Source organism: Macrobrachium nipponense, chromosome 33 (assembly GCF_015104395.2).
Source record: "Macrobrachium nipponense isolate FS-2020 chromosome 33, ASM1510439v2, whole genome shotgun sequence".
In the NCBI taxonomy this organism is placed as follows: domain Eukaryota; kingdom Metazoa; phylum Arthropoda; class Malacostraca; order Decapoda; family Palaemonidae; genus Macrobrachium; species Macrobrachium nipponense.
Genome location: NC_087219.1, coordinates 22,430,405 through 22,458,244, shown reverse-complemented (window position 1 = coordinate 22,458,244; position 27,840 = coordinate 22,430,405). Strand labels below are relative to the sequence as shown.

General features: G+C 42.3%; 2 protein-coding genes and 1 long non-coding RNA gene across 3 annotated transcripts in view; 2 read left to right on the top strand and 1 right to left on the bottom strand.

Annotated features, from left to right (window-relative positions):
* Positions 1–3,714, bottom strand: part of LOC135203019 (uncharacterized) — a 40,254-nt gene extending 36,540 nt beyond the window's left edge. Inside the window, exon 1 of the long non-coding RNA XR_010311846.1 lies at positions 3,445–3,714. This is a non-coding gene — a long non-coding RNA (uncharacterized LOC135203019). The remainder of the gene's footprint in view (positions 1–3,444) is intronic.
* A 2,815-nt stretch (positions 3,715–6,529) lies between these two features.
* LOC135203018 (splicing factor 3B subunit 3-like) overlaps positions 6,530–27,840 on the top strand; it is a 48,071-nt gene continuing 26,760 nt past the window's right edge. Inside the window, exons 1-2 of the mRNA XM_064232586.1 lie at positions 6,530–6,682; positions 9,656–9,859. Of these exons, the coding sequence (XP_064088656.1) occupies positions 9,713–9,859 (147 nt within the window). The 5' untranslated portion in view covers positions 6,530–6,682; positions 9,656–9,712. The remainder of the gene's footprint in view (positions 6,683–9,655; positions 9,860–27,840) is intronic.
* LOC135202623 (uncharacterized) lies at positions 23,138–26,453 on the top strand. Its single transcript, XM_064232120.1, has 2 exons — positions 23,138–23,536; positions 25,291–26,453. Exons 1-2 carry the CDS (start codon positions 23,455–23,457, stop codon positions 26,451–26,453), a joined length of 1,245 nt encoding a protein of 414 aa, XP_064088190.1. The 5' UTR covers positions 23,138–23,454.

Below are 27,840 nucleotides of genomic sequence, written 5' to 3'. Positions count from 1 at the left end.
CAGCCAGCTGTAAAGACACAGGGACTCGACCGACCGGTGGTACCATTCTAAGTGTGGCTGGCACAATCTGCGGCTTATGGGGGGGCGGGGGGTCTCTTCGACTCTCGGGAATCCATAATATTCACTATCACTTGCGTATGAATATACAGAGACAGACACGTACTTACAGAAGCTTTGCACAAACACACAAAGTGAGAGATAAAGAGAAAAGCCTTCATGGTGTGAAGAAAACCTAGCATACGACTTGAAAGCGGGCAGAGAGCTGAGCAGCACGTCTATCCACCAGCGCGGCCGAAATCAAAGTAACTCCTCTCCTCACAGTCGAGCTGACCGCCAACTGCCAGACAAGTAGTTAACCACCGAACCCCCTTGTTCGAAGCTTACGACCAGTTCAGCTGCCGCTAAGTTACCTTCCTATTGTTAAAGGACCGAGGGTTTGTATACGTATCGGAACAACAAATATTTTTCTCAAAAGCTCATACCGGGAATACTCCCATATAACAGGCTCTGATTTATATTCTTTAAGAAACAAATGTCTTCTCTGATAGTTTTTGCTACAATTTTGACATTCAGTTCTCTCACACATATTCTGTTAACTCATTACAACTCCCTTGTGTCTAACAATGATTATTCTAAGGAAGAGCTCCACACAGTGATATTATTCATGAAATGTTTTGACTGAACAATAGTATACAGAAAAGGGTGTACATATATGATATTCAACACGGGTGAGTTAACTTGAAAATTTATCAAAATGATGTGAAAAATTTACCATGTTTTGTTTATGTTTTTATGTTAATCCCGAGGGACCAGTACTAAGCATGGCATCCTGCAAAGCTTTTCTTCATAAAAGCATAAACAAGAGATGCTAAATTTCTTACCTTATTTTGGTCAATTTTTCAGTAAAAAAAATGTCATTAATAAATAATATTTATATGTGGAGTTCTTACTTCATGGAAGAACCCCAGAGAAAAACAGCCAAGCACTGCTTTGGGCCAAGATAGCCCACAGACCAACCATCCCATTTAAGATGGCAATGAAGGGGATGACCTTGGTATATAAGAGAAAACTGAATCTGTGGTTGTCCAATGCCTTATATTAGGTAATAGGTCTGGTAGGACATGGCACACTAAGGTAGGCCAAGTAGGATGAATCCCTTGATCTCTATGATTTATAGCACCCTTGGTCAGGATAGGTTGTTAGGTTCAAGGTGGAAAGTTTCCTAAAGCCAGCTGTGCTAGGTTAAATCAGAATGCACCTAGGCAGGCCTAGACCAATTTCACTACTGTAATTATAAGCTACAACCCATTTCCTAAAGTGGTCCCCATAATTGTTAGAGACAAGGTGTGAAGGGTTCTCTAATTAAGCTACTTCCAATAAAACTAAAAGTCACCAAATTCACATTGGCCAGGCTACAGTTTTTCAGCCTGAGCTTAATCAAATATAGGTCTCGGCCTATTGTTGTGCAGTCTGAGTTTAACCCTTAAAGGGCGGACTAAATATATATTAAGCACACCCCAAATTTGAGAAAAAAAACACATCAATGGAAAGAGAAAGATATGCAATTGCTCATGTTGTGTAAGAAAAAATTTTGAAACTTTTTCTGTACTGTCCAAAGGAAATTGAAAGTGACTATTTATAACCTTGTGTGGGACCTCTTTTTACAAGAGATTTCTCTTATTTTATTCAATAAAATTATAATTACAGCTCACATATCATAACAGTTAAGAACTAAAATCAGTAAAAAATTCTGAGTGTATATATTTTTTTAGAATATATACGCGATTTACTAAGATGGGGGAGATTAAGTAACTTTTTGTGAGGTACACATGTTTTTTTAATATTTCTTTGCAAATTAAAATTATAACTGACATACTAACAAAAAAGATAAGAACTAAAACCAACAGCAACCCCTGGATATATTTGAGCAAATAAATAAAAAGATGTAATGGGACAGAGAGGGGCAATACACTCCCCAGTCAAGTCTCAAGACTCACTGATTCCCCTCTCCCCTGTGCTTAACCACTACAGTTGCCATGTGTAATTTATATGGACCACTGAAGTGAAATGAATATCTTTCCCATTAAATTCATCCAAATCGTATGGTGCGCAATATTATTTATAACTCGCACAAGTTGGCCGCTCCATCGCTCAAAACCCGTTATACCTAAATCATTGTATGAGCATGTGTGTCCATTAAGAGCTAACACTAGGCCTACAACTATATGTTGTTTTTCAGTCTCAGCTTAGGCTAATCAACAGTAGGCTGTTTTTCAGTAAGAGCTTAACAGTAGGCCTAGACCTATTGTTTTTCAGTCTTAGGTAAGTCAAAAGTAAGCCTAAGACTAGCCTATTGTTTTTCAGCTGAGCTTAACCTACCTGCTATTGTTTTTCATCTTATCTTAGGCTAATCAACAGTAGGCATAAGGCTGTAAGTTTGTCAGCCTAAACTTAATCAACAGTAGGCTCAAGTTTATATTTTTTCAGCATACGGTGCTGCTTAGGCCTTAGGTAGTATCCTATCTTAAGGCTCCCACACAATGAATGATTGTCTGAACGACTGTCGTCATCGACAAACGAACACACTATTCAGATAATATGAACAATCTCCGCACCGATTTCAGTCTAAACAAAGACTTCGTCTCAGGAAGACACGGCATCATCTCTGGAAGAGACATGCGTAATAAGGTAGCTTTATGTTGGCAGACAAACCCATACATTGAACGACCCGTGCGTGACAGACTTAGGTAAGTCGCAAGCCAGCAACCTGGTCGTGACAGATTCCCGCAGAGATCATTCAGACACAAAGCTCCGCCCACTTTTGCATTCAGACAATGTTTTAGCGAACAATACAGACAATCGTTCAGACAATCGTTCAGTGTATGGGGCCCTTTAGCCTCAAATAGGCCCTAAATTCCTCAAGTAGGAAAAGAAGCTATATAGTACCTAAAGGGTTACATCTATAGCTAATACTAAACTTGCCATAGCTTAGAATTAGACCAAAGTAAAATACTATCTCGCCGTAGCCTGTTAAACTAATGGAGCCTAGACCTAGTTCATTAGTTAGGTAGGCTAGTATACCTAAGCCTTAAGCTGGATTAGACCTACGTAAGTAGCCTAACAATCAACAAAATAGGGTAGGCTAGCCTAGACTAAGCCTAGCAACCTTAATCAAAGCATTACGTACTCAAAATTAAGGATTTTATGTAGCCTATAGGTACTACCTAGGTATAGGTATACTAGGCTAGGTTAGACGAGTAGCCAGTACTAAAGTTAGAACTTTAGTATATTTAAAATAGCTTAGCAGGCATATACCTAATAGCAGCCGTCAGAGCTGTTACATCGTAAATTATTCAATTATGTCGGCACTGATAGATAAGTGACAATGCAACCATGCAAGGAAAAATTACCAGAGAAGAACAGAAGAGGGCGTAGGATACTTACTCCTAAATCGGATTTAGCGGCACCTCTGCTCAACCCGAGGTAGCTTCAGTAGTATTCACGAAACTACTTTGCAACGGCTCCTCAAATTCGGAGTGTTAGGTTGTTTTACATGTTTTCTTATTTATCTATGTCTGTAGTATTTACCTTTCTTATCTGCCTTTATGACACTTTCTATGCTCTCATAAAACACTTACAGGGTGAAATGAGGGCGAATAAAATGCCGTTAAAGGTCACTCTATAAGCAAATGTTTGTCGTCCCCAACCGTTGCGCTTTAAGCAATGAACCACGCTTCCAATTTACCTTCTCATTAATAACTGTATAGTCTGACAATTAACTTAAGATTTGACCGAACAAAATAATTAAAAAAAGAAACTTTGCCACAGTTTTATCACCATTCTTGAATTACGTTATTTGTTTTTTAACAGACATGGTGTACTACCTACTAAAGTTTATTTTTGGCTGTCTAAAATTTCGCATCCTTCTAGTCCTTGGAGTATCTTACTGAACAGACTGGTTTCTGTGTACTCAAAAATTCTCTTTCTTGTATCATTATTATTTCTCGCTTCCATTAATCTAGTTTTACCCTTACTCTTGCGGAATTTCACACTCAACTCTTGCTATGAATGGTTGCAAAGCAAGACTATGAGGATTAAACCACGATATAGAAACAATAATGACCATACTCAGTGCAGAATTACGTATTCGTTATCACTTTCGCTACTTTCAGATTAACCATGCAGTCCTTTCCAAAAATAGTTTGATTCGCCATCATGGAGAGTATTATAATAGTCTAAACTTCTACGGGTGATGTTAACATGTCCATATTTAGATATTTTTTTCGTGAATGCTACATTTCATAGGTTTTAGTATCTCTGTTTCATCACTCAATTTAATATATTAATTATTTATCATATTTAGATTTACACGAATTAACACTTAGGATTCTCGGTGTTTTTACCCATTGTACCTACAAATTTTTATTTTGACTTAAATATCAAGCATTTTAAAGTATTTCTTAAAACATGTATGGCAACAATTAACAGCATCATACCTACTAAGCCACGTTATAATATAGATTAAGCTTTGTGCGTATAGTTCAAGTGTTTTTCTTCTAATTTCCAAACGATATTACTCCGTCAATGCTTAATTTATACAAGCAATGAATCACAAATATTAGACCTATGAACTCATGTAATTTACGTCAGTTTATCTGAGTAAATTTATTGAAAAGTTAGCCCAAAATATTTTCTTTTTCCATTTTTTAACTTCATTAGTTTCATTAAATTATGCAAAAGTTTCGATGACGTTCATGCTCTAATCTTTGAGAAACAATGGAGTATACACCACTACCAGGCCTTTCGACTTCTCGTCCCTTACAAGCAGACTGAAGTAAATAAGAAAATAAGTTTTCAATCAGAAAGCTCGTTGTAAAAATGACAGATAGAGGTAATAAAGGAAAATATTTACCTGGAATCCAACACAGCTGAAGAATTAGAAAACCGACCTAAAACATGGGTACAATTTAAAAGGTTTACAAAGGATTAAGGCCAACTGCTCGGAAGCAGGGACAATATAATTAAAAGATTATAGAGGGAGGTGACCACCAAAATTTTTTTTATAAATGTAGTATACAATGATGAAATCTCATTGCGGTAAACTAACAATTTTTGCAAAGTGAAAAACATGCAGATAAGATACATAGAAAATATCCACTAGGTAATTAATTTGCAATTAAGTCAGTGATTTAATCTGCTAGTCCAATTTGTCCTGTGAGAGTTTTCACTTAAATGAATTAGTATTCTAATGGATGTTTGCTCGGCTTTGACAGAATATTTATGCTGTTCAATTCTTACTTCTAAATCCTTTCTAGACTTGAAATTTGTATATATTATATTCTTGCTTTCCTGAGGGGGGACATTTTTATTAGGATTCATTTTAGTGTGTTATAGGAAAAAACAAGGTTGACACTGAAAATTTTTAACAAGGATTTTATGGTTTCAAAACTGCTAAAATAATTTAAGCTATGAATGTTCTTAGAAGTTTCTTTCTTCATGTTACTTTTCCTATAAAACTTTTTGTGGCCTTTATTACAGCAAATATTTAATATATGTGAAGGATAACATAAATTTACCACTATTTTTCTTATGCATTTGATTTCCTGATCCAAATATTGGGGAGTGATAATGCGCAATGCTCACAAAAACATAGAAAAAATTTATATTTTGATATTAAGATGATGGCCTGAGTAAAGGTGGACATAAGTTGAGTTGTTGGTTGGTTTCATATAAGTGCTGAATTTGCATTAAAATGGTTCTCTATGTTTTAAAATATATAAGAAAGGGAGGCAATTGTCTTCTTCCAATTCTAAAGTAAACTTAATTAATGGCATCTGTTTATTGAAAATACAGAGTAAATCATTTACATCAATACCATCAGGCAAAACAGCTATTATCAACACATCTGAGAGAGAGAGAGAGAGAGATGAGAGAGAGAGAGAGAGAGAGAGAGAGAGAGAGAGAGAGAGAGAGAGAGAGAGAGAGAGAGAGAGAGAGAGAGAGAGAGCTTTTATGTGTGTATTTATCAATTTGCACGTAACTATTATTACATTATTTGTTTAGAAATATTTATCTACCCAAATAAGATTTTTCGAAAGGTGTGCTCCAAAAATATCAACATCTTTCGTTTTCTGTTATCTGACCACAATTAGGTACCTTAAAGTGCGTTTTCAACACCTAGCCATTTTAAGGTTTGCGTCATAACCAAATTTTTATATAATAATCTTAGGCAGCCCACTACTGTATCAACTGCTGCACTTATATTCAGTGAGATTACTATTGCTCACACACACACACACATTATATATATATATATATATATATATTATATATATATATATATATATATATATATATATATATATATATATATCATTATACCGGTTCGGTAGCAGCAATTCTTCCTAAAGGCTGACTGTTCTGTGGTGGGATACTGCACAAGCTGCTTTTGTAATATCACGGTTTGAGTCATTCCTGACAGAGATACCCCATATTATGTAGTTGATCTAATTTTTCAGGGAATTTGGTATTATACTTGCATATATACTTTTCAAATTATGTGATGTCAATGACACAGACATTTCAATGTTTACTTTGTCCTAAATTCACCTTGTTTACTTCCAAGAAGAAGAAGCTGTCTAACTGGCTTCCTAGCGGCTCGCCGCGTTGTTATTATATTTTGGTAAGAGTCTGTGAGTTTGTTCTTCTTGTTATAGTTTATTTATCGCACGGTTAATTAATTCAGATAACGAGTACCGGGTAATTAAAGAGTGTGTGGATGTAGAGAGAGCTGTAGCCTGATTAAATACCATGCTGTAGCGGCTAGGCTGTTAGGCTAGTCTATCTGATCAGGCTAGCTTATCATACTTAGCCTAGCTACCTACCTATGCAACTGTCAGTTGTCAGTCCATTAAGTACCCCTGACCATTAGGTTGTTAAGCTTGAGAAGATCCCATTGATATTTTGTAATGGTTACTGGCACTAGGTAGTAATTAAGGTTACCGGCAGGACCATCCTACTTTTAGGTAGGTTACTATACTAAAATATCGTATGTTAGCTCGTTTTTGTATTTTTCCGTTTCTCCAACAGTAGCTAACCTAGGTAGGTCCAGTATGAACGAGTGAACCCTGCGAGAAACTGGGATTTCTGGGTAAGGGGGAGGGGGAACAAAATGTGAGAAAAATACACCTCTCAAAAATGAGGGAATGCAGAGTATGGGGTCAGGGGGTTAAATATGGATAAAGAGGAACCACCCCAAAGGGATAGGAAATGTGTTTTCCCAGGTATTTTTAATGTGTTTTGCATGAGTTTCACCTTCATATTTGTCAGAAGTGAACGATTTTAAAAATAACCCTTCTTAAGTGGGGTGTACCAAAAATTTGTAAATTGCTGACAGAAATGAAGGTGAAATTTGTGCAAAATGCAGCAGATTTACCAGGGAAAACAAATTTTTAAGGATAGAAAACCATTTAAACAAACTTAACCCACCTATCCTAGCCTAGTACGCCATGTTACCTGGCCCGGGAGGATTCACCCTCCTAGACCCCCCCCCCCCCCCACCCCCCCTTTAAAGGAAACTAAAGAAATAAAATGGTTATCATACTAAAATAACCCTACCTAGTAGGCCATGTTGCCCCCACCCCCCTCAAAAGTCTGTTAATATTGATTGTGCAAGTATTATTTCTTCTTGATGAATTAGATGGTCATCATCATCCTTCCAACAGTTACTCTTCGTTTTTCCTTTCACTTCCACTTTCTTCTTATTATAACCTTATGGGAATAGGTAAATGGAACATTTTTTTTCTTTTGCCTCTTATTTCTTCCTGTATCACTTATTCTCTTTCTTCATCTTTAGAGGAGATAATCGGTATGGAACATCATATAGTATATCCTTACTCATATAGAGTTAGTAGTTATTGAAGGAATCCTTTTGTCAGCAGTTTCTCTTCCATTATTCTTTGTTTACTTCATCTCCTATTCGTCATCAATTTTGGTCTATTATTATTGCTTTTTCCTTCTTGAGATTAACACTATAGAATATAAAATGTAATGATGATTATTCTTTTCTATGCTGATATCAGACACTTATTTTTTTCCCCATAAGGCTTCAGTATTTTGATTTTCCCCATAAGGCTTTTACAGTTAGATTCCCCTAGAGGGAGATTATCTTTAAAATTGTCCATTTATGACAGAAATGAAGGTGAAATTTGTGCAAAACACATTAAAATTACCTGGGAAAATACATTTCCTGGTCCTTTTGGGGTGTTCCTCTTCATCAATATTTACCGTCAGGGGTGCTTCAATAGGCATTTTAGAGATGATATGTACTATAACCTAACCACACTGACCTTTACCTAACCAAACCATGAATGCCTTTGTCCTCACCTTGCTTTTGGGGGGAAGATGGCTTCACCTAACCTGAAACCCCCTCAAGTAATGTGTGACCTCCTACTCTGCATGCTACCTTAATAAAATACATACATCATATTAAGATTTTATAATGATAAAATGTAGGTTAGTAAAGACAGTCATAGGGATGCTTCCTAGCTTGACTGTCTGTAATCCAAAGTCAAGTTATTTTCATACAGAAATGTGGATATCCAAACAATGTTAAAATCTGGTTTTTTCTTTTGTTGTGTGTTTCACCAATTCCATGGGTGGCATTTAAACTAATCTAACCTGGGTAGGGGGGCAAACCCACCTAACCTACCATTCACTGATAAGCAAATTAATATTTTCAGTCAAATGAGACTTATAAAATACCAGCCATGTTTAGCTATTACTGACTAGCTATATATGGAATTGCTGTATGGTAGCTAAGGAAGTTGTGTTGTGTAAGCTATTTGACATTCATCGTTACGTAACGGATTTCATTATTTATCAGGAGAGGCAGGTTGAATTGCCACTGTATTATCATAAAGTCATTAGATCTAAACTAGGCTCAGGCCTGAAGGATCCGCATGAAATAGAGATATAAGAGTTGAGTAGATAAAAGTTGTAGTTAGACAGTCGAATGCAAAAGGTTCAGATTGCAAGGGTAAAAATACAGAAAAATACTTAGTGGCAAAAGGAGTTTTTCAAATAACTATGAGTAGAGTGGTCTGCCTGTATTTGCTGGGGATGTGTACCAGACCCCTCCGCGAATAGTTGTAATCCCTATAAAAATGCTGAAAATGGCCTATTTTGTTAGTTAAAACTCAAGAAAAACCCACTAAAAATTTTTATACTTGGTTTTTTAATAGTTTTATTACAAAAAGTGCATTTAATGAACTGATGAAATTGGTAAAAAAAAAAAAAAAGGAATTTCTGGATGTTTTTCATAGAAAAATACTGTGAATATGCGAATTTTCTGCAAAAATTTTGGGGAAATATTCCCGAGAGAAATCCACGAATGCGTGAGTCCGCGATTGTGTTCTGGTGCACTTTTTTTTTTCATATTTATAAAAGTCAGATGACAGAAATTCAATTTTTCATAATTATTTGTATAATTTGAAAGACACTAGGCCTAGTTGATTTTGTAAATTTTTGGGAGGTTATGTGAATGGATGAACTTGTGGTCATATTCTATTGTGTGGCTGGAATATGTGTAATTGTTCTTGTTATATGCAGTAAATGCATTCCATCTTATTTTAGTTTCATATTTTGCCCTTTTCAGATATTGCTCAGAAGTACTGAAAAATCACATTGGACTTGTAAGAAGGACTCCTAAAAAATGTATCTGTACAATTTAACACTGCAGCGTGCCTCAGGCATAACGCATGCAGTGCATGGCAATTTCTCTGGAACCAGAACACAAGAACTTGTTGTGTCGAGAGGACGATCGTTAGAACTTTTGAGGCCTGATCCAAATACAGGAAAGGTAAGTAGTGTACTTCTCTTCCTCTTTCTCTGTTGAACTGTATAATATGAAGCATTGCAATTTCTATTGTCTGTAATGCCTAGTTTTGTACCTCAAAATATGTTTTTAAGCTTAACTGGACATGAGTGCTCTCTGTTTGTGTGTGATTTATTGTAGTTGTTAGTTAATAATGAATTGTTGGTTGTTCCGATACGTAATACAAACCCTCGGTCCTTAACAATAGGAAGGTAACTAGCGGCAGCTGGGACGGTCGTAAGCTTCGAACAAGGGGATGAAGCGGTAGTTAACTGCTTGTCCGATCGTGCGCGCGCCCGCGCGCCCGAGAGGTGAAGAATCACTTTTGCTTTCGGCCGCGGGTGTGAAGGACGTGTTCGTCATCGCTCTCTGCCCGTTTCATCGTCGTATGCTTTGTTTATATGTATTGTGTTTTCTACTAATGGTTTGTTTGATCTTGAAAATGAAACTGTAAGTACACTGTTTTCATTTTCATTACTTAATTATGAATCAACATGGAGCTATCGCCGTAGAGGCGGCGATTTCCGCTCTTTTCATGAAATTGAATTTAATTATGTCTCGGTGCCGAGGGCGGGCGCACTCGCGCCGAGTCATGTATTTTGGGCGAAAGTGTGTAATTGAAAGATGTAAGTACTCTTTTTGTTCATGAAATTACCTGTCAGATATATATATAGCTGTATTTTCTGAAGTCCGACAGAATTTTAAAAACTTCCGACACACGCAGTGGTCGGCCAGGTGGTTAGTACCCATTCCCGCCGCTGGGAGGCGGGTATCAGGAACCATTCCCATTTTCTATTCATAATTTTTCTGTCGCTGGTGCTGAAAAACACCTGTTTTCAGTACCTACCGTTTCTTAGGATTTTGGACAAAAATTCATTGCCGCTAAGTATCCTAATTGTCTTTTGATTTATTTACTTGGATTTGTGGCTAGGCATACGCTATCTTAAATTGATTTGAATTTGATTCATTTTTGCATAAAATATCTGAATCTAGTTAGGCTAGTTTCAGACGGGGTTGTCTGCAAAGATAGGGTGTGACTACCGAAAGCTTCGGTAAGATCCGCCACTTGGTATGTACGAGGGGTATGGGTCTTGCTTCTTTGTTGAGATTTGTCATGTAAGAGTGTGAGACTTTGTCTATTCCGTAAGGAAGTACGTATGATTCTATGTACGCATTAATCAGTAAACATGTCTAATTCCGTAAGGAAGACGTATGATTCGTATGTACGCAATTAATCAGTAACAAAAGTCAGGGTAGTGAACCCTGCTAACCTTCCTGTAGACTTTATTTTGCCTAACCCTGTAGTATGGCGTACGGGCTATGAATATGTCTACGAGAGGTGCTCGCTCTCCTTCATTGCTGTGAAGTGCTACTTCTGTAATTGTTACTCCTAACCCTGCAGTGTTGCCTTCTTAGAATCGAAAGTGCTTGCTTTAGAGAGTAAAAGTGAAGTGCAGAAGTGCAGTGATACCCCTTGTGTAGTGGAGGGTGCGTCAGATCGGCCTCGTTTCGCTCTAGGCCGGGACCTCTGCTTGACTCCAGGACCCGGGGAGGGAGCATGTCGAAAGCCTAAGGAGGGTTACAAGGAACCCCCACCGATCTGGCGTGCCTTCGGCAGTTTCTGATGAAAATCCCCAGACTGCCAAAGTTGCGTGCGCGTGCACGAATCCTGAAAGATTGCTTCTCGTCTCCGAAGCGTCCTCCCCATGCAGGGGTTGGAGCTTTCGGAAGGACTCGCGCCCTCTAAATAGAAGCTTTATAGAAGAGGACGCTTCACGTCCTCTCTCTCTCTCTCGTTATGCGTTTCAGTGAGAAGTAAGAAGGCGAACGTCGCCTGAACTCGTGTCCGTCTTTCCACCGAGAATACGTAAGAGAGTCATAGTAGCAGGAAGCTTTTGAGAGCGGACGCCCGGGAGGCTCGGATGGACTCCCAGGCGCGCGCGCGGTGCACGCCAAGTGCGCGCCAGTGGACGCCGAGCGCGCTCCAGTGGACGCCGAGCGTGCACCAGCGCACGCCAGGTGTGTCGCCTGGCTGAACGTTTCTGTTGAACTCTTCAAGCTCTTGTTTCAGATATGGGCCTAAAGAATGTTTATCTCTACCTCCGGTGATACCTTCTACCTCACCTGCAAAGAATGTGAAGTAGGCAGTGCTTCGAGGAAGTTTAAAGTGAACAGACAACTTCTTCTTCGAAACCCAGCAAGACATCGGGTTTCGTGAATTCAAGAGGTCTCTGTCAATTAATATTGCTTTTCGCAATAGGGGTGGATGGAGTTAAGGAAAGCTAAGGAAGATCTCGTTTGCTCTACCGCAACCTTTGCCATTCTGCCAATAAATTTAAGTTGCCACTACCGCAGTCAAGACTTTGCGATAAGGCAGTTACGGGTTATGTAAGGCTCGATGTCCTGCACGTCAGGACTCCTCGGCAACGTTCAGTGGGATTCTTGCAAAGGCACTCATCAAAGGACGCTCTTCAGGAAAGCGCAAGACAGGACTTCCTTTGCTACTGCCAATAAATTTTAAGCTTTAGCAGGCATTAGTTGTGATACGGGAGAAGCAAAGTGGTTGGAGAGTTTCTTCCTCTTCCCAGGATAATTTTTGCAAGCTTTTTAGCCCATCTGAGGGTTTTTCAGATGATAGATTTTGTTAGTTTCTAGTCGGGACTACGCTGCCGAATTGAACATCGTCGTTCTACCTGCCGTAAGCCCAGTCTCTTAACAGGATTCTTGCCCCTTCCTCGTTGAGGAATATCTCTTGTCCCGTAAATGGTTAGTTTCTCATTGACAAACATCTCATTAACTTGATATGCGTAAGCGAATAAGCTCTTATTGACAAGATTCGGAAGAGCTCTCATTCGTCATTCGCAGACTCGTACAAGAAATAGACTTGTAGACTACGTCAATGAACGCTTATGTCCAGTAACATAAGAAGCTTGAGCTGACTGCTTCGATTCTCTTAAGTGTTCATGAAACTTGCCTGTCAGATATGTATGTAGCTGTATTTCCGAATTCAGCTATATATATGTCTGCCAGTAAGTATGAACAAACTTTATTGTGATATAATTTCATATTTTGCCTTGCGTTATTTACTTCTGGTTGGTTCAAGTCATATACGTTCTTGCTGTATACCCTCTTCGGATGGCAACCGAGAGGTCTATTGTCTATTTTAAGGACATTTAATCGTTACTCCCTGCAGCCTTCCAGGAGTTCCGATTTATCTTTTACCGTTGTATGGTAGTGTTCTGACGACACAAACGCATCTATATATTTAGCGTTTTCTGTTTCGCTTAAATATACCAGCTTGAGAGTCTTTCTGCTCAAAAAATAACGGACCATATTTCTTCGTAGAATAGGGTAGCGGTGGCAACCCGACATAAAGTTAAGAGACGACGTTCGTAAGCTGCTGGCTGCTGCTGTCACGCTGTCTGTCCTCCAGTCCAACCGAGCCAGTAACAGATCGGGCGCTGTCATGCGCGGTAGGTTACGTCTCTCTCTCCTGCGGGATTGACTGACTAACCGTATCTCTGTGCTGGCGGTTACGTCTCTCCTGCGGATTGACTGACTAACTGTATCTCTGCCCTACAATCACGGACTTTAGCCTAAGATTGAGGGGATTTCTTACGTGAATGAATAAACGTTGCATTCGTTTTGTTTCCTTACTATGTTCAACAGAGTTATCTCTTAATCCTTTCGGTGCTCGTTACCGCACGGTATAGAACTACGAGTCTACCGCAACATTGCACTTTATATGCTCTCCTGCTTAGGCAAAGCGCAGCCTTATTAGGGAAGTAAGCATACTCGGGGAGGGAAATGGATGAGCTTGCTGGGGAACATTTTCCTTCCTGAAGAAGTTTGTTTCCCCGAATAGACTGCAATTCAGACCACAGTTTTTTCCTACCGGGAAACTGAAATATATTCAAGATCTAGGAATGATTCTGAACATCTTCTCAGTGCGTTTATCACCGGAGGTGATAGAAAGAAGGTGCCGGACATCTGGATAGGGTTTCAGATGTCCTGGATCTTAATCTGAAAGAAGTAAAAGCGATTCGGTAGTCCCTCCAGTTCTCGTAACGAGTTTCGGGAACCAGTGGTCCAGATCAACTCTGATATTCACAGCTCTCTCATATCTAAGAAGTATCTTCTCGGTCGGTGTTCGAGTTTACGAGAAAGCCTATTATAACACAGGCGTAGAATGTAACGATCCTCTAGAAGTTCGTTACAGGATTGCAAAAGTCCGTACGAATCGTCTAGATCGACGGCAGCAACTATTGACTTCCGAGTGGAAATCTTTCTTTAGAAGTAAGTTGAGAGTTGTGGAGACTTTAGGGACGCCCTTTCATTCTTCTCTTCGATATGTTGAGGACGAAGAGGCTTCTTCTTTCTGCTCCCTTATTCTCGATCCGGGATCGGTACCATTAAACGCCATCCTATGATATTGAACGGGGATGGATATTTAGTCTCTTTTTCCCCTTTTTTCAATCGCTTAGGAAATGTAATAAGAGGATTTATGACGTCACAGGAGCGACAATGACGCTGATCGCCCCATGTTGGCCTTCAGGATCCTGGATTCACAGAGGTCACATACTTCCTAGTTCACTTTCCAAGGGACCTTTTCCGAGAGAGTCGGTCTACTCTAACTCGAAAGGTACCTATAACTACCTATATCATCTCCGCTCTGAGTCTGACTACGTTCAGGCTATCGAGATGTTGACAGGAATAAGATTACCGTCTTCCATTTCCGTCTGAAGAATGGGAATAAGCTGGCAGTCACAACTATTAAAGAATACGCAAATAGTTTTTGTTGACGGCCATCATTTGGGCTCAGAGATTTGCGTCTGTCAAACAACAAAGCCCTTCACGATCTTTGAGTTCTGTGGAATCTCGAACCTCGCTCATCATCTACTTTTTGTCTCACCTGTTTTCTCGGAGTCAGACACTCGTGCGAGATCAGGCGGACATATAGTAGCCCTGAGTTCTTGTTGACGAAGTCGGTTGCGTTTTATACACCCCCGATGATCGTGTAACATGAGACCAGGTTGGACTGTCAGGCATTCTCCTTCGGGACTGAATCGCCTTTTTGCTCCTCGCTCCTTTCTCCTGGCACCAGAAGCTCGAGTCAGGAGTTGATTCGCTGACGACGTTGGGTTGCGTTGATACACCCCCAAGGTTTGCTTAGATTGAATCGCCCAGGCAGTCCAGACACTCATCCTTCAGCGAAGAATAGTGCCTTATGGTCTTCAGGGTACAGCCTTGCTGTCCTTGATTCGTCTGACTGGTCAACTGGTCGTCACCTGACTTTAGTACAGACGGACTGACTGTGCATGTCCAGATCGAAGCTTTCAATATGGAACTTAGACGTAGTCTGAAGTTCTTGATGTCAAAGCATTCGAACCTCTCCTACCTGTTAACTTCTTGCATGTGATCAGGAAGGAAGGCCTTCTTCTAACCACCCTAGATACGACAAAGAGGGTTAGTGAGTTTTAAGCCATCGTCACAAGTTTTGGCTTTAGAGAACACAAGGCGTGTGCTCTCTAACCCTTCCGTTGTGGCCTAAGAATGGTAACCCGTTTTTTGTTCCTTGGGCCAGGAGCTTGGAGCAAGGATGGCACAAGTTAGTGGGGCATGAGCCAGAGAGAGTCCTGTGCCCTGTCGGGTCTCTCAAGTTTTATCTACATAAAACTCAAGAAAGTCGAAGTCATTCGGGCAATCTGCAGTGTCCGAAAAAAGACCAGACTTGCCCATATCGAAGAACAGCCTGGCTTTAGTGTTAAGGAGTTCTTTTCAAAAATGCTCCTTCATTGTGTTTGCACAAAGATTTGAAATCTTTTTATCTGAATGCTCACGAGGTGAGGGCGCGGCCTCGGAAGCATTTCAACAGAGCATGGCACTCAGCAACATCCTGAGTACCATGTTTTTAGCGAAGCAAACTCTGTGTTCACTTCACACTCCCTGCGAGATGTGAAGATGGCATATGAGATCTGCTGCTCGCTAGGGCCATACGTGTCTGCAGACACAATCTTGGGGGCAAGAAGTACCACTCATCCTATCCTGTAGAAAATGGTTAGGAACGAGCTCTTAATTTAGTTGTTGAGTCGCCGACAACGGCGACTTCTTAACTCTTAAGCCTTAGTTAACACACCTTAACTTTGGCTAGGTTGGTCAGGTGGTGATATATATATTTATATATATATATTTATTTATTTTACTTCTTAGCCCTCATGGTATGGTCAATATGGTCTAGTCACGTCGTGGTCTCGCCCCTGTTGACAGATCATCTGGAGTGCACCAGCTATATAGTCTCTACCCTCGCTGGCAACTCTAGTAGCACAAGCAGACTTACGTGGCAGTAACCACGAAGCCAGCTATGCTAACAGGTGGAACCAAGATGTAAATCATCTGCATGCATTTGTTTCCCAAAATCCTTCTATTCTGTCCCTTCCCACCTCCAACGGTGGGATTCAGCTATATATATATCTGACAGGTAAGTTTCATGAACAAAATGATATTGTTATGATACAATAAAGTTTGTTCATACTTACCTGGCAGATATATATAATCAAGTACCCACCCACCTCCCCTCAGGGGACAGTGGAAATAAAAATTATGAATAGAAAATGGGAATGGTTCCTGATACCCGCCTCCCAGCGGCGGGAAATGGGTACTAACCACCGGCCGACCACTGCGTGTGTCGGAAGTTTTTAAAATTCTGTCGGACTTCAGAAAATACAGCTATATATATCTGCCAGGTAAGTATGAACAAACTTTATTGTATCATAACAATATCATTTTCATTATATTTTTGCCCTGTGCATTCGTTGCCGAGAGCTTGATTGCGCTCGGCACGAGCCTCTTATTTTGTATGAATAGAATGCAATGAAAGTGGATTCGCAATGCAGTTTCTTTCATTTTCATTTATTAATTGCATCAAATTTAATTTTGGATCAATTTCCGCTCTTACCCGGGAATTAATCCTTACGATTTATTGCTGTGAAAGTGAAATCGCAAGTGCAGTATTGTTCATTTTCATTTATAATTATGATAGCATCATATTATTATGGATCAAGTTTCCGCTCTTACCCGGGAATTGATCTTTCCCCCTTTAAGTTCTATGAAGTGAATCGCAAGTGCAGTATTCTGTTTCATTTTCATATTACTTTTCACTGCTGTGCGGGGGTAGGGGAAGCGAAGGTCTGCCAGGAAGTCGTCGGAAAGCTCTCCCGCGACTCCCTTGGTATCCGATTCTTCGTCTTCTTTCCTGCCCCCCGCTCAGCTTCCTCGTATTTTGTATTTGGGGTCTTCCTTCCGTTCGGGGTGGGCATGTCTCCCCCCCGTGCGTGAGGGAACCCCTCTTACTAATCTGTCTGTGCTACCGCAGGTGCTACATCCGTGGGAGACGACCTTGGACAGGTATGGGCCACTGCGGCTGCAGGGCGTGCCTAGCATCCACGATCTGCTGCAGGCGTCTAGCGAGGTTCTGGGGCGGTGACCTTGGAGCGGTCTCCACTACAACCTTCACGGCCGCTTATGCTGCTTCCCCGCTGGTCTACACTCCCCATGCTGTGTCCGGTGACGCCGTCTGCCGCTTCTAGGGCCGGTCGCCGCCGTACCGAGGAGGGGTATGCCCGCCGCCGCCTGTTTTTCTTCGTGTTGCCTGCCCCAGACTTCGCTGTTCCAGCAGCTCGCCCCATGGACCGGCCGCTAGTACCAGCTTCCCGCTGGCTGCCGATGATTTTACGAGGCGTGGCTGGGCCTGCCGTACCTGTCCGCTGATGTGGTTCCCGCTACTAGGCTTGGCTGTCCCTTCTGTGTTTACCGCTGCCGCTGTTCCTGCCGCTCCTGAGTTGGTTGCTGTTCCTGTCGCTCCTGGTTCCTGCGCCTGTCCATGCTGGTCCTGCCCATGGTGTGTCCTTCCCCCAGTCCCAGGTCCTTCCGGACAGGTGCAGTCGGGCCGTGTTGCTTCGGCAATAGGCCCGACTCCGGCCTGGATGGAGGACCTGACGACTGTCCTGCGTGAGCTGACTAAGAAGAGGAAGGTGTCCATCTTCGTCTTCGTCTGCTGCTGCCTCTTCCCCTTCGACTTCTAAGGCCCCATAAGCCGAAGAAGAAGAAGGCTGCCTCTCCCCCCTAAGAAGTCTCTTCGGGAACTTCTAACAGGGCCCGTCCCACCACCTCGGTGTGCGGGGGGTCCTTCTGCTGGTCCTCCTGCTCCTTCGGGAGCGGGGCCCGTCTCCCCTTCCGTAAGGAAGAGATAGACGGGGACCAGAGGAGTATCGGTTAGCTCTGGTACTTCCTCGCCTGGTGCTAGCGGCGATGCCGCTACGCCAGGTTCCGGCTCGGTCTCTCGTTCGCGGGAGATCCCGAGTGTAACGCTCTCCCTCTGGGAGACCGTGCAGCCAAAGTTTCGGCGCCAGAGTTTCGCTCGGCGCCAGACCACGGCACGGAGCAGCAAGGCTGGCGAGAACCGCTCAGGTGACTCTCGCCAGGCCAGCGGCCGCTCGCCGCAGCGACCAGCTGGTAACCGGGTTTTCCCCCATAGAAGACTCTTCGGGAACTTCGAAGGGCTCGTCACACTCCGGTGTGATGGGGTGGGGGGTTCTTCTGCTGGTCCTCCTGTTCCTTCGGGAACGGGGTGCCCGTCTCCCCTTCTGAGAAAAGAAGAAGACGGGGACCAAGGGTGTGCTGGCTACCGCTGGTACACCCTCGCCTGGTCTTGGCAGCTCTGCTGCTAAGCCAGGTACCGGCTCGGTTTCTCGTCCGCGAGAAGTTCTGAGTGTACGGTCTCCTCTCGGGTGACCGTGCAGCCAAAAGTTTAGACGCCTGAGTTCGCTCAGCGTCATGACCGAGGCACGGAGCAGAAGACTGTCGAGAGCCGCTCAGGTGACTCTCGCCAGGCCAGCGGCCGCTCTCCTAGCAGCGACCAGCCGGTACCGCGGTCGGGTGGGACGTGACGGTCTCTGACCGGCCACGGGTTGAGGCTGGGAAGAGGTCCCCCAGGTCCCCTCGACCGACGGTACCATAGCCTCGGCTGGTACCACGCGGTTTGACGTGCCGCGAGGACGCTCACCGGTCTCACCGCGAAAGTGAGCTCTGCGGTCACCTGACCGCCGCTCCCACAGGGACCGGGCGGATACGATGACCAGCAGCAGCTCGTCTGACGCACGGGACGGGGGTCGACGTGCTCAGTCGAGCCGCTCCGCCACAGGTGAGCGGCACGGCCAGGCCTGCAGATCGATCCCCACCGCGGGTTGGTGATCGGCTGCAGCCCCCACGTTACGCTGGTCCTGCCAGCCCCCGAGCGGGGGGGGGAAGGGGGAAGCGTCAGGTCTGTCTCTCCACTACCTTCAACTTCCTCGGGCTACACGGGAAGAGCGAGGTAGCTAGGAGTGATCGTGAGAGGTGCGCCGCTCACGATCCCGTCACGACGCCGCACGTGCCACGTATGGTCTTAGGACCAACCAGGACGTACGCGCAAGTGATTGGAGGCGACCGTCAGGGGGGGAGGGGGTAGCGTCAGTTCTGTCTCTCCGATACCTTCAACTTCCTCGGCAATACGCCAGGAAGAGCGAGGTATATAGGAGTGATCGTGAGAGATGCGGCGCTCACGATCCCGTCACGGACGCCGCACGTGCCAGGTATGGTCTTAGGACCAGCCAGGACGTACGCGCAAGTGATTGGAGGCAACCGTCAGGGATCTGTTGCTGTCCTTCTTCTGAAGGAGGAGGGTCTTGGGAGCTGCTCTTGTTGGAGGGACTGGATGGTCCTACTCCTCAAGACGCTGTAACTTCCGAGATTCAGAGTAACTTTGCCCAGGTTATTGCACTGATTCGTCAGCACAACGACCTGGGGGAAGGATCGCCGCTCCCACCAGCAGAGCCCAATGTCTCTGCTCGAGTCGTTTTGGGGCCCGAGAGGGAACCCAAACCGACGGTGGGTTTGCCGCGATCGGAGCTTGCCGATTCTGTCTTGAACCAGAGTCTCTCGTCTCCGACAAGAAGGCTCTCTCAGTTCGGCCGGTCGATCAAGCTACTTCCACCTCCTCTACTGCGGACAGCGGCGTTTCTACGTGTCTTCGGACACCGTATTTAAATACTCCTTCGGTCCTCCTGAGAGGTTTCGACCTCGACGAGGACTGGAATGAGTCGGGAGGACGGTTATCGGCTCTCTCCTGTCAGGTGTCGATCAGCCCCACCCAGACGACCGTTCACAGTGGCGGAAGACCCTTACTACAGTGAGAGTTCGTTAACCCTCCTCGGGAAACGTTTCTCCTGACGATACGTTTTCCCAGACTCTGAGAGGCCATCGCCGCAAGGCGATGGCTGCTCCTACTCTTCTCCAACTGCTAGTTCCACTGGGAAGGCGAGCGAGTATCCAATTCCTCCCCCATTCCCTCTCTCCTTACGGCTACGAGGGAAAGGGGAGGGATCCTACAGAGATTTCTCTGTAGGATTCCACGTTGGGGACTGCGCTGACCCGGGGACCAATTCGGGTCCTACCTGACGTAAGCCCCGGTCGTTGAGGAGGGATCCTGCCCCATTCTCGATTTCTACGGGAATCGAGAGGACCACCAGCCGATATCGTTTGACGAATTCGGTGGGGGTTTCGCAGACTGCTTAGAATTCTACGGAATTTCTAGCGCATTCAGAAGTGTTAGGAGTTTCTTACGATCTCCAAACACTTAGGTGAGACCACGGTCCAAAGTGAGCGAGACGAGAATCCCCGATATGTTACACGATAATCGGGAACCTCGCCTATGCTCGAATTCCTGGAATTTCTAGCATTAGGAAGAAGACTGCTGCTGAAAGAAGACTATCTCACAGGGTAGGCGACCAAACCTGGAATAGAGAAGAACGGACGGGAATATCCAGTTTGGCTTGAACTATCGTCTTAGTATTCTGTTCACCATTGAAGCTTTCCTTCGAGGAAGACTTCTTCACTCTCTTTGATAGATAGAGACCGAAGGTGGTCGATCTCCAATCCTTATTTTGTTTTCTTGAAGGAAAGAATTTAGGATGGAGATCGTTGTTCAGAATCCTACAAATATACTACGTATATTAACCTCGCGACATGATTCTGCTAAGCAGTTGAATGGTCCGAGGGGGGTAGGCGCATATCCTGGTTATTCTACGGATTGCGACTTAGACGAAAAGTATTCTAATTGAAACTGCAACTCGGGTTGCCTGCAACCTCCCAGGAGTTTCCAGTTTCAATTTTTATATACTTATGGTGTTGTCACAACAACACCATTTAAGCTTTTATATTTACCGAAATTTGTTTCTAGAAGAGAGAGGCTTCAGCCTTTTTCAGACCCACTGGTTTTGCTATGACACACCCCTGGCTCCTCCCCCTGATAGTCGTAAGAGAGCACAAACCACGCCCATCGGGGCGGAGCAACCAGAGAAGTGCGAGTTGACAGGAATCAAACCGCCATATTTGAAGTTGACAGGACACAGGCAACACCTGTTACACCTCACCATTACTACAACCCTCCCCTAATTATTGTTACGAGGGACAACGACTTAATCAACTAATTAAAATGTCCAAAAAAGTCGTAGTATCAGCAGATGTGCATAATCTCAGCGAAACTAGCGATGATGACAATATTCCACCGGCACAACCCAAAAAGAAGAGAGGTCCCAAAACGGAGAAACCAGCCAGGAACCTTCCAATAGTGAAATTCTTCAATTGTTATTATTACAGAATCAAACATTATTGAAACTAGTGGAGAAAGGGTAAGGTTTAATATTCTGTTTTTATATAAAAACGTCTCGGATAGCAGCGGATATAGAATGATGACGTCACAAGCATGGCAGTAAAAGGGTAAAACAATGAGCCGGGACAGACCGTGCGTTAGTTATAATCGTAAAAAGTTTTAGAGTTAGATAAATTTCGAGATCCGAAGTACATTATCATATAATCCTAAACTATGTGTAAAGTGACCCTAAACATTATAAGGACCAGATACTTATATGACAAAGGTAATTAATGTTGTAAGGTGAGGTGTTAACTAGTTTTGCCTTACGAGCTGAGTAGCCTAACTAGCCTAACTTTTTCTAACTTTAAGTTTAACATACTACTACAATCTAGGCTCCTAGGCTCCTATTAGCCGCTCCCTTCCGCCTATCCCACCGAGATCCTATCGTAGACATTTAACTGGAGGGGTGCCTGTCAAAGGCGGTATAATTGCGCCTACCTCAGCTAATGGGTAGAATTTTATATCACACTCGTTTCCTTTCGATATAATGGTTTACCCCTTACCATGAGGAACTGCATCTTAAGAATTTCTGACAGGTCGGCTATATAAATATATAAGATGATTACTGTAGAGGCTATATAAGTATATGGGATATTAGTGAGGATGCCGATGGACCTGAATTAGTAACCGATGAAGGCCATTTGAGCCTAGAACCCGATTGCCTGGCTTCAGCCTTCTAGGTCTGCTGCTGTCCAAACCGGATTGTAAATTCATGAGCCATATTAGACATCAGTTAAACTTTTATTATCAAAATTAAGTCTAGGTTTTCACTCCTATTGCAGAAGTGGTTCGACTGCAAAAAGGAATGACAATACTCCTCCTCCTAAGCGCCCTCGCCGTAAAGTAGATTTACCTGAGAATGCAAATGAAGAATTATTTACAACTTATAATGAAGATAGTAGTGACTATGAAGAATTTAACCCGCTTACCTTTAACAAACCTATTCCTACTTATATATCTAACAATTTTAATGCTGTGCCCTCCATTCATAGAGATGGGAAAATACAATTGAATGACTCCCTAATTGCATTAACATTAAGTGAAGGAGACAAAAACTCTCATGATCAATTCTTTGTTTGTAATCATAATAAAGAACTTGCAGACCTTTTCAAATTGATAAATTTGCCAAAGTTGAACTTTTGGCCAAGTGGCAGGTTGTTTATGAAGATTTCAAGAAAAATTTCACTTTGATATTGAAAACATTAAAATGGCTATATCTTCTTTTCAAGGACATGCAGCTCTGGCACAATTAGCTTACCCCTCTAAGATTAACGATATTGATTTCATTACTAAAGTGATAATTGGGCCTTTCAGGAAACACATTGAATCTAATTTAAAAGTTTAATCCGATCATTCAGAAGTAGATCTTTACCCAGGAACCTCAATTTAGATACGAGAGATGCTATTATTAAAGCTGAAACTAATGATATATGGGTCTTATCAGATGATCAAAGGAAAGCTATTGCTTCGTGCTTTCGAGGCGTCCCCTTCCTAGAGGAGGGGAACATTACCTCTAGAGGTGGAAGGTTCAACTTTGGCAAGCATCAGGGCTACCCCAGAGGGAAATTTAATTTTTACAGAGGATTCAGGGGAAGCTTTGGGTTCAGGAATAGGTTCAATTCCTACAGGCGAGGTATCAAGAGAGGGGGCCGAAGAGGGGGAAGGAGTACAGGGGGACAGACAGCAACTAATTCAGACGTCAAAGATAAGAAACAAAACTAATTATGCTTTAATTCTTAATACCATCGAGCCCTGCTGGGACCAAGAGGAAAATAACCTGGAGCTACACAGTAAAAATAAAAATTTGGCAAAGGTACCCACTAACAATTCAATGATATTAGAAGAGTTAAATTTCCCTACAGAAGCCTCTAGCTCCAAGGAAACCTCTCACGCCCCTCCAGTAAGTGGGATAGGTAGGTCGTTGACAAATAAATTTAAAAATTGGCAAAAACTCCCAAATTCTTCTTTTGCATGCAACTTGATCAGTAAGGGTGTGAGACTCCCATTTAGCAATAAAAATAAGGCTCAAAAGACTTTGAAAAGATTAGGGGTTGATAGATATTATTCTCCTAGCAAGAGAATAATACTAGAGAGAGAATGTAACAGATTACTAGACCTAGGGGTAATAGAACAAATTAACAGAAATGCTTTTTATTACTCTAACCACATATTTTACAAGCTTAAACCCGATGGGAGCATTCGCCTAATCTTCGATATGAAATGCCTTAATACTATGATCAAGAAAACCTACTTTCTCTATGCTGAAACCTAAAAACTATATTCCCTTATTTGCATTTAAACAACTGGGCATGTAGACTTGATTTAAAGGATGCTTATTGGCACGTCCCTCTTCATTCAAGTGCTCAAAGATTCTTAACGTTCAAATTAGGAAACGTAAATTGGGGGGGGCAAATGGACTGGTTGTTAAACCCTTCGGGTTAAAGACAGCTCCCTACATCTTTTCCAAACTAATGTAACACAGTAGTTAAATACATTAGGAAGAAATATAATATACTCATTTTTAATTACTTAGATGATATACTCATATTGGCAGATGACTTTCACAAATGCGAGGCTCACATCCAAATAGTTATTGAAGTGCTCACGGAGCTGGGTTGGTTGGCAAATATCTATTAAAAAGTCTGTTATTCATCCAGTGCAAAAGATAGAGTTCCTGGGAGTTCATTATAACTTGGAGAACAAAACAATGAGACCAATGCAGAAAAACATTGATAAATGTATCAGGCTTGCCAATACAATATCCAACTTAAACAGGTCTGACCTCAAATTATATCAAAGATTGATAGGATCACTTAAACTTTCTGCTTCCTTTAAACTAACCACTTTTATGGTAGATACCATCTTAAATTCCTTCACAGGTTTCATAGATATTTTGCTAAAGGATATAGAATCATTCCTCCTTCTTTCAAATCCTTTCTAGAAGAATGGAAACAGACTAACATGTATAGTGATATAAACATTCCTAATAATCAAGTAGATCTAGAACTATTCACAGATGCATCCAACTTTGGCTGGGGTGGAGCATTAGTAGGAGAACATGGCATACTCTCAACTAATAATACATGGCTACAAAATGAGAATACTCTGCACATTAACATAGAGAAACTACTTGCATGCATTTACTGTATAAAACACTTCAGAGACAAACTAAGAAACAAAGTAGTACTAATTCACATAGATTCACAAGTAACAAACTGTTGGGTCAAAAAACATGGTAGCATTAGGAACAAATCGGCCCAGGAGGCCACCAAAGTGTTACTAGACATCAAAGGAAAATACAACATAGACATTCAAAACTAAATGGATTAAAGGGAAAAGCAATGTGATGGCTGATTTTCCCTATCGAGGAGACTTTGGTTCCATACATCCAGAAGCCACTCTTGACGATAATCTATTCAATTTAATTTGCACAGATATGAATTTCTTTCCTGAAATAGACCTTTTCACCAATGGCTTTAATTCTAAATGTAAAAGATTTTGTTCTTCCGTACCCAACACAAAAGCAATTGGTAATAATGCTCTTCACATTAGCTGGGAAGGTTCTTCTCCTCTTTATGCTTTTCCCCCAGGCTTCTTACTGCATAAAGTTGCTTTTAAGATATATAACGAATGTAATAACAACATGCTCTTCTGCACTATTTCCCAGGAAACGGAACCATGGTTTCCTCTAGTCAAGACAGTCTCCAAGGAATACCGGAAGTACAAAGTCAAAGCAGAAGGCTGCCAGATACTTCATATGGACTGTACCTCACCCTTAGCACAACACCACTTAAATTTGATCGCCTTCAGAATATAAAAGATCAACTACCTTCCATATTTCCTCCAGAGATATGCAACAAAATTACTTCCAATTTACGAGACAGCTCCTTGGCCAAGTACCAAAATCTCTTCAGTAGCTTTAAAGAGTTCATACACAATAAATATGGAAGTAACAACAAGTTCCCTCTTTTATCACTGCTACTCTACTTTAACGAATTAATAGACAAGGGCCTAGCGTACAACACACTAAAAGGATATCGAGCTGCTCTTGGACCAGTTTTGAAGGGATACTTTCCCAATTATTGTCTAGCAGAAGACAAGTATATTAAAGCTATGCTTGATGGAGTAAATAGAAGAAGACCCAGCAATTCTCATCAATTTCCAGGCTGGGATCTTGATAAAGTAGTTTCCTTCCTCAACACTACAAGAGATGATTCTATGCTGCTCATGATTCAGAAGACCTTATTCCTCGTAGCTTTGGCTTGCCCATTGAGAGCTAACCAATTTAATCATCTATGTATCTCCAGGAGCACTTTCACACCAGAAACCATTGTGTTAAGGAACCACCCTTCCTTCATGGCCAAGAATCAGAGAAACAATTACACTCCTATTGAATTCAGCTTTAGGTGTCACCCTACTAAGCCAAAAATTTGTCCAGTTAGACAATTAAACTTTTATCTGAAGTACACAAATAAAATCTGTGCAGAAAGGAACATAGATAGGGAAGACCATATTTGGCTGGATGAAAACTTCAAGATCATGTCCCTTTCCAAGATGAGGCAGCTATTCAGGGACTGTATTTTCAGAGCTGATCCCAATGCCAGAAAACACTCCACCAATTTCCACTCTATCAGAGGTCAAGCAGCTTCAAGGATGATGTATAATGGTGTTACGCTGCAAGAGATAATGACTAGAATGAATTGTAAAAGCACTCTGTATTTGGGTCATTCTATGCTCTCCTCGGTCTACAGGGAGCTTTCGATGCAGTCGTTGCAGGACTTCATCTTCATGCCCCCTGAAGTATCGGGTGAGCAAAACCAGTGGGTCTGAAAGGCTGAAGCCTCTCTCTCTAGCAACTGACAGTTTACTTGTGAACCTAAGTTCTGGAGAGAAGAGGCGAGGCCTTTCAGACCCAGGGTCTAGTTCACCCTCCAGAGCCCTACCCCCCGAAACCAGATAGAAACCTTTCTGGAGGGGGAAATAAAGATTTGTAAACAGTAAACTACCTACAAAAAGTCAACAGCTTACATGTTCTGAAGGCCAACCATAACATTTTTCAATTATTCTAAATTTTCTTTTTAAGGTATACTTAGACTCGTTTCCTTGCATTTAGAGGTAATGCAACTTTTAGGTAACAAGATAGGAATATCTTGGAAAGGGGAGGTGAACTACTGGGTCCACATTATGTATATTATCTTAGAATATAAAGAGGAATGGAAAATGTTAAAATTCACAAATTGGACTTAAGTTACTACTTGTAGTAATTTGCAATCTCAAATAAATCTCACAACAGGAAAATGGAATGTAAGTACAGATATACTTCATAGCAACTTGCAACTTCAAATATGGCGGTTTGATTCCTGTCAACTCGCAGTTCTCGGTTGCTCCCGCCCCGATGGGCGTGGTTTGTGCTCTCTTACGACTATCAGGGGGAGGAGCCAGGGGGTGTCATAGCAAAACCAGTGGGTCTGAAGGCCTCGCCCCCTCTTCTCTCCAGACTTAGGTTCACAAGTAAACTGTCAGTTCGCATAAATATAATTGCTCGAGCATATCTTTTTATGCTCAGGTGGTTCTAGCCGAACGCATCCTTCGTGGAAAGGATTACTTGGCAACTCAGGATGACGAGTCAGCGACAGCTACTGCGTATTGAATTGCCCGAGGCATTTCAGTACCAGCTGCCGCTTTGAGATGGACGGTTGGTTATGTCTTTCTCACCGTGCTTTGATTGAATACCAACCGTATCTCTGCCCAACAATCACGGACTTAAGTCTCTGATTAACGGGGATTCTCGCATACATGAATGACCATCTACTGCTGTGACGCTAGTATTCATCGTCTTCGGTATTGCGAGAATTTTAAACAGAGATATCTATTCGACTCTCATCTTTCTGTTTACCGCACGGTAACAGAATTCTGTAATAGTCTCTTGCTGCATCGTATCTCGATAATGCGAATGATTTTTGCGGAATCTGAGTTTGTCCTCAAAATATCTTGTATTCGGAGGTGTGCAATTGTTCATTGTTCACCCCGGATTAGCAGATGTATTTGAAAAGGACATCGCCTACTCCCACCCCTGCCGCCAGCCTCTACTTCCAAACGTTCAGCCCATGAGAAGCAGTTCTTCAGGCGGCTCTCCCCTGTTGTTTTCATTACTGAAGAACGCCCGCTTTCACTGCACACCGGACAGCAATGAAATGGCGGTTAGCGTTTTCAGTCA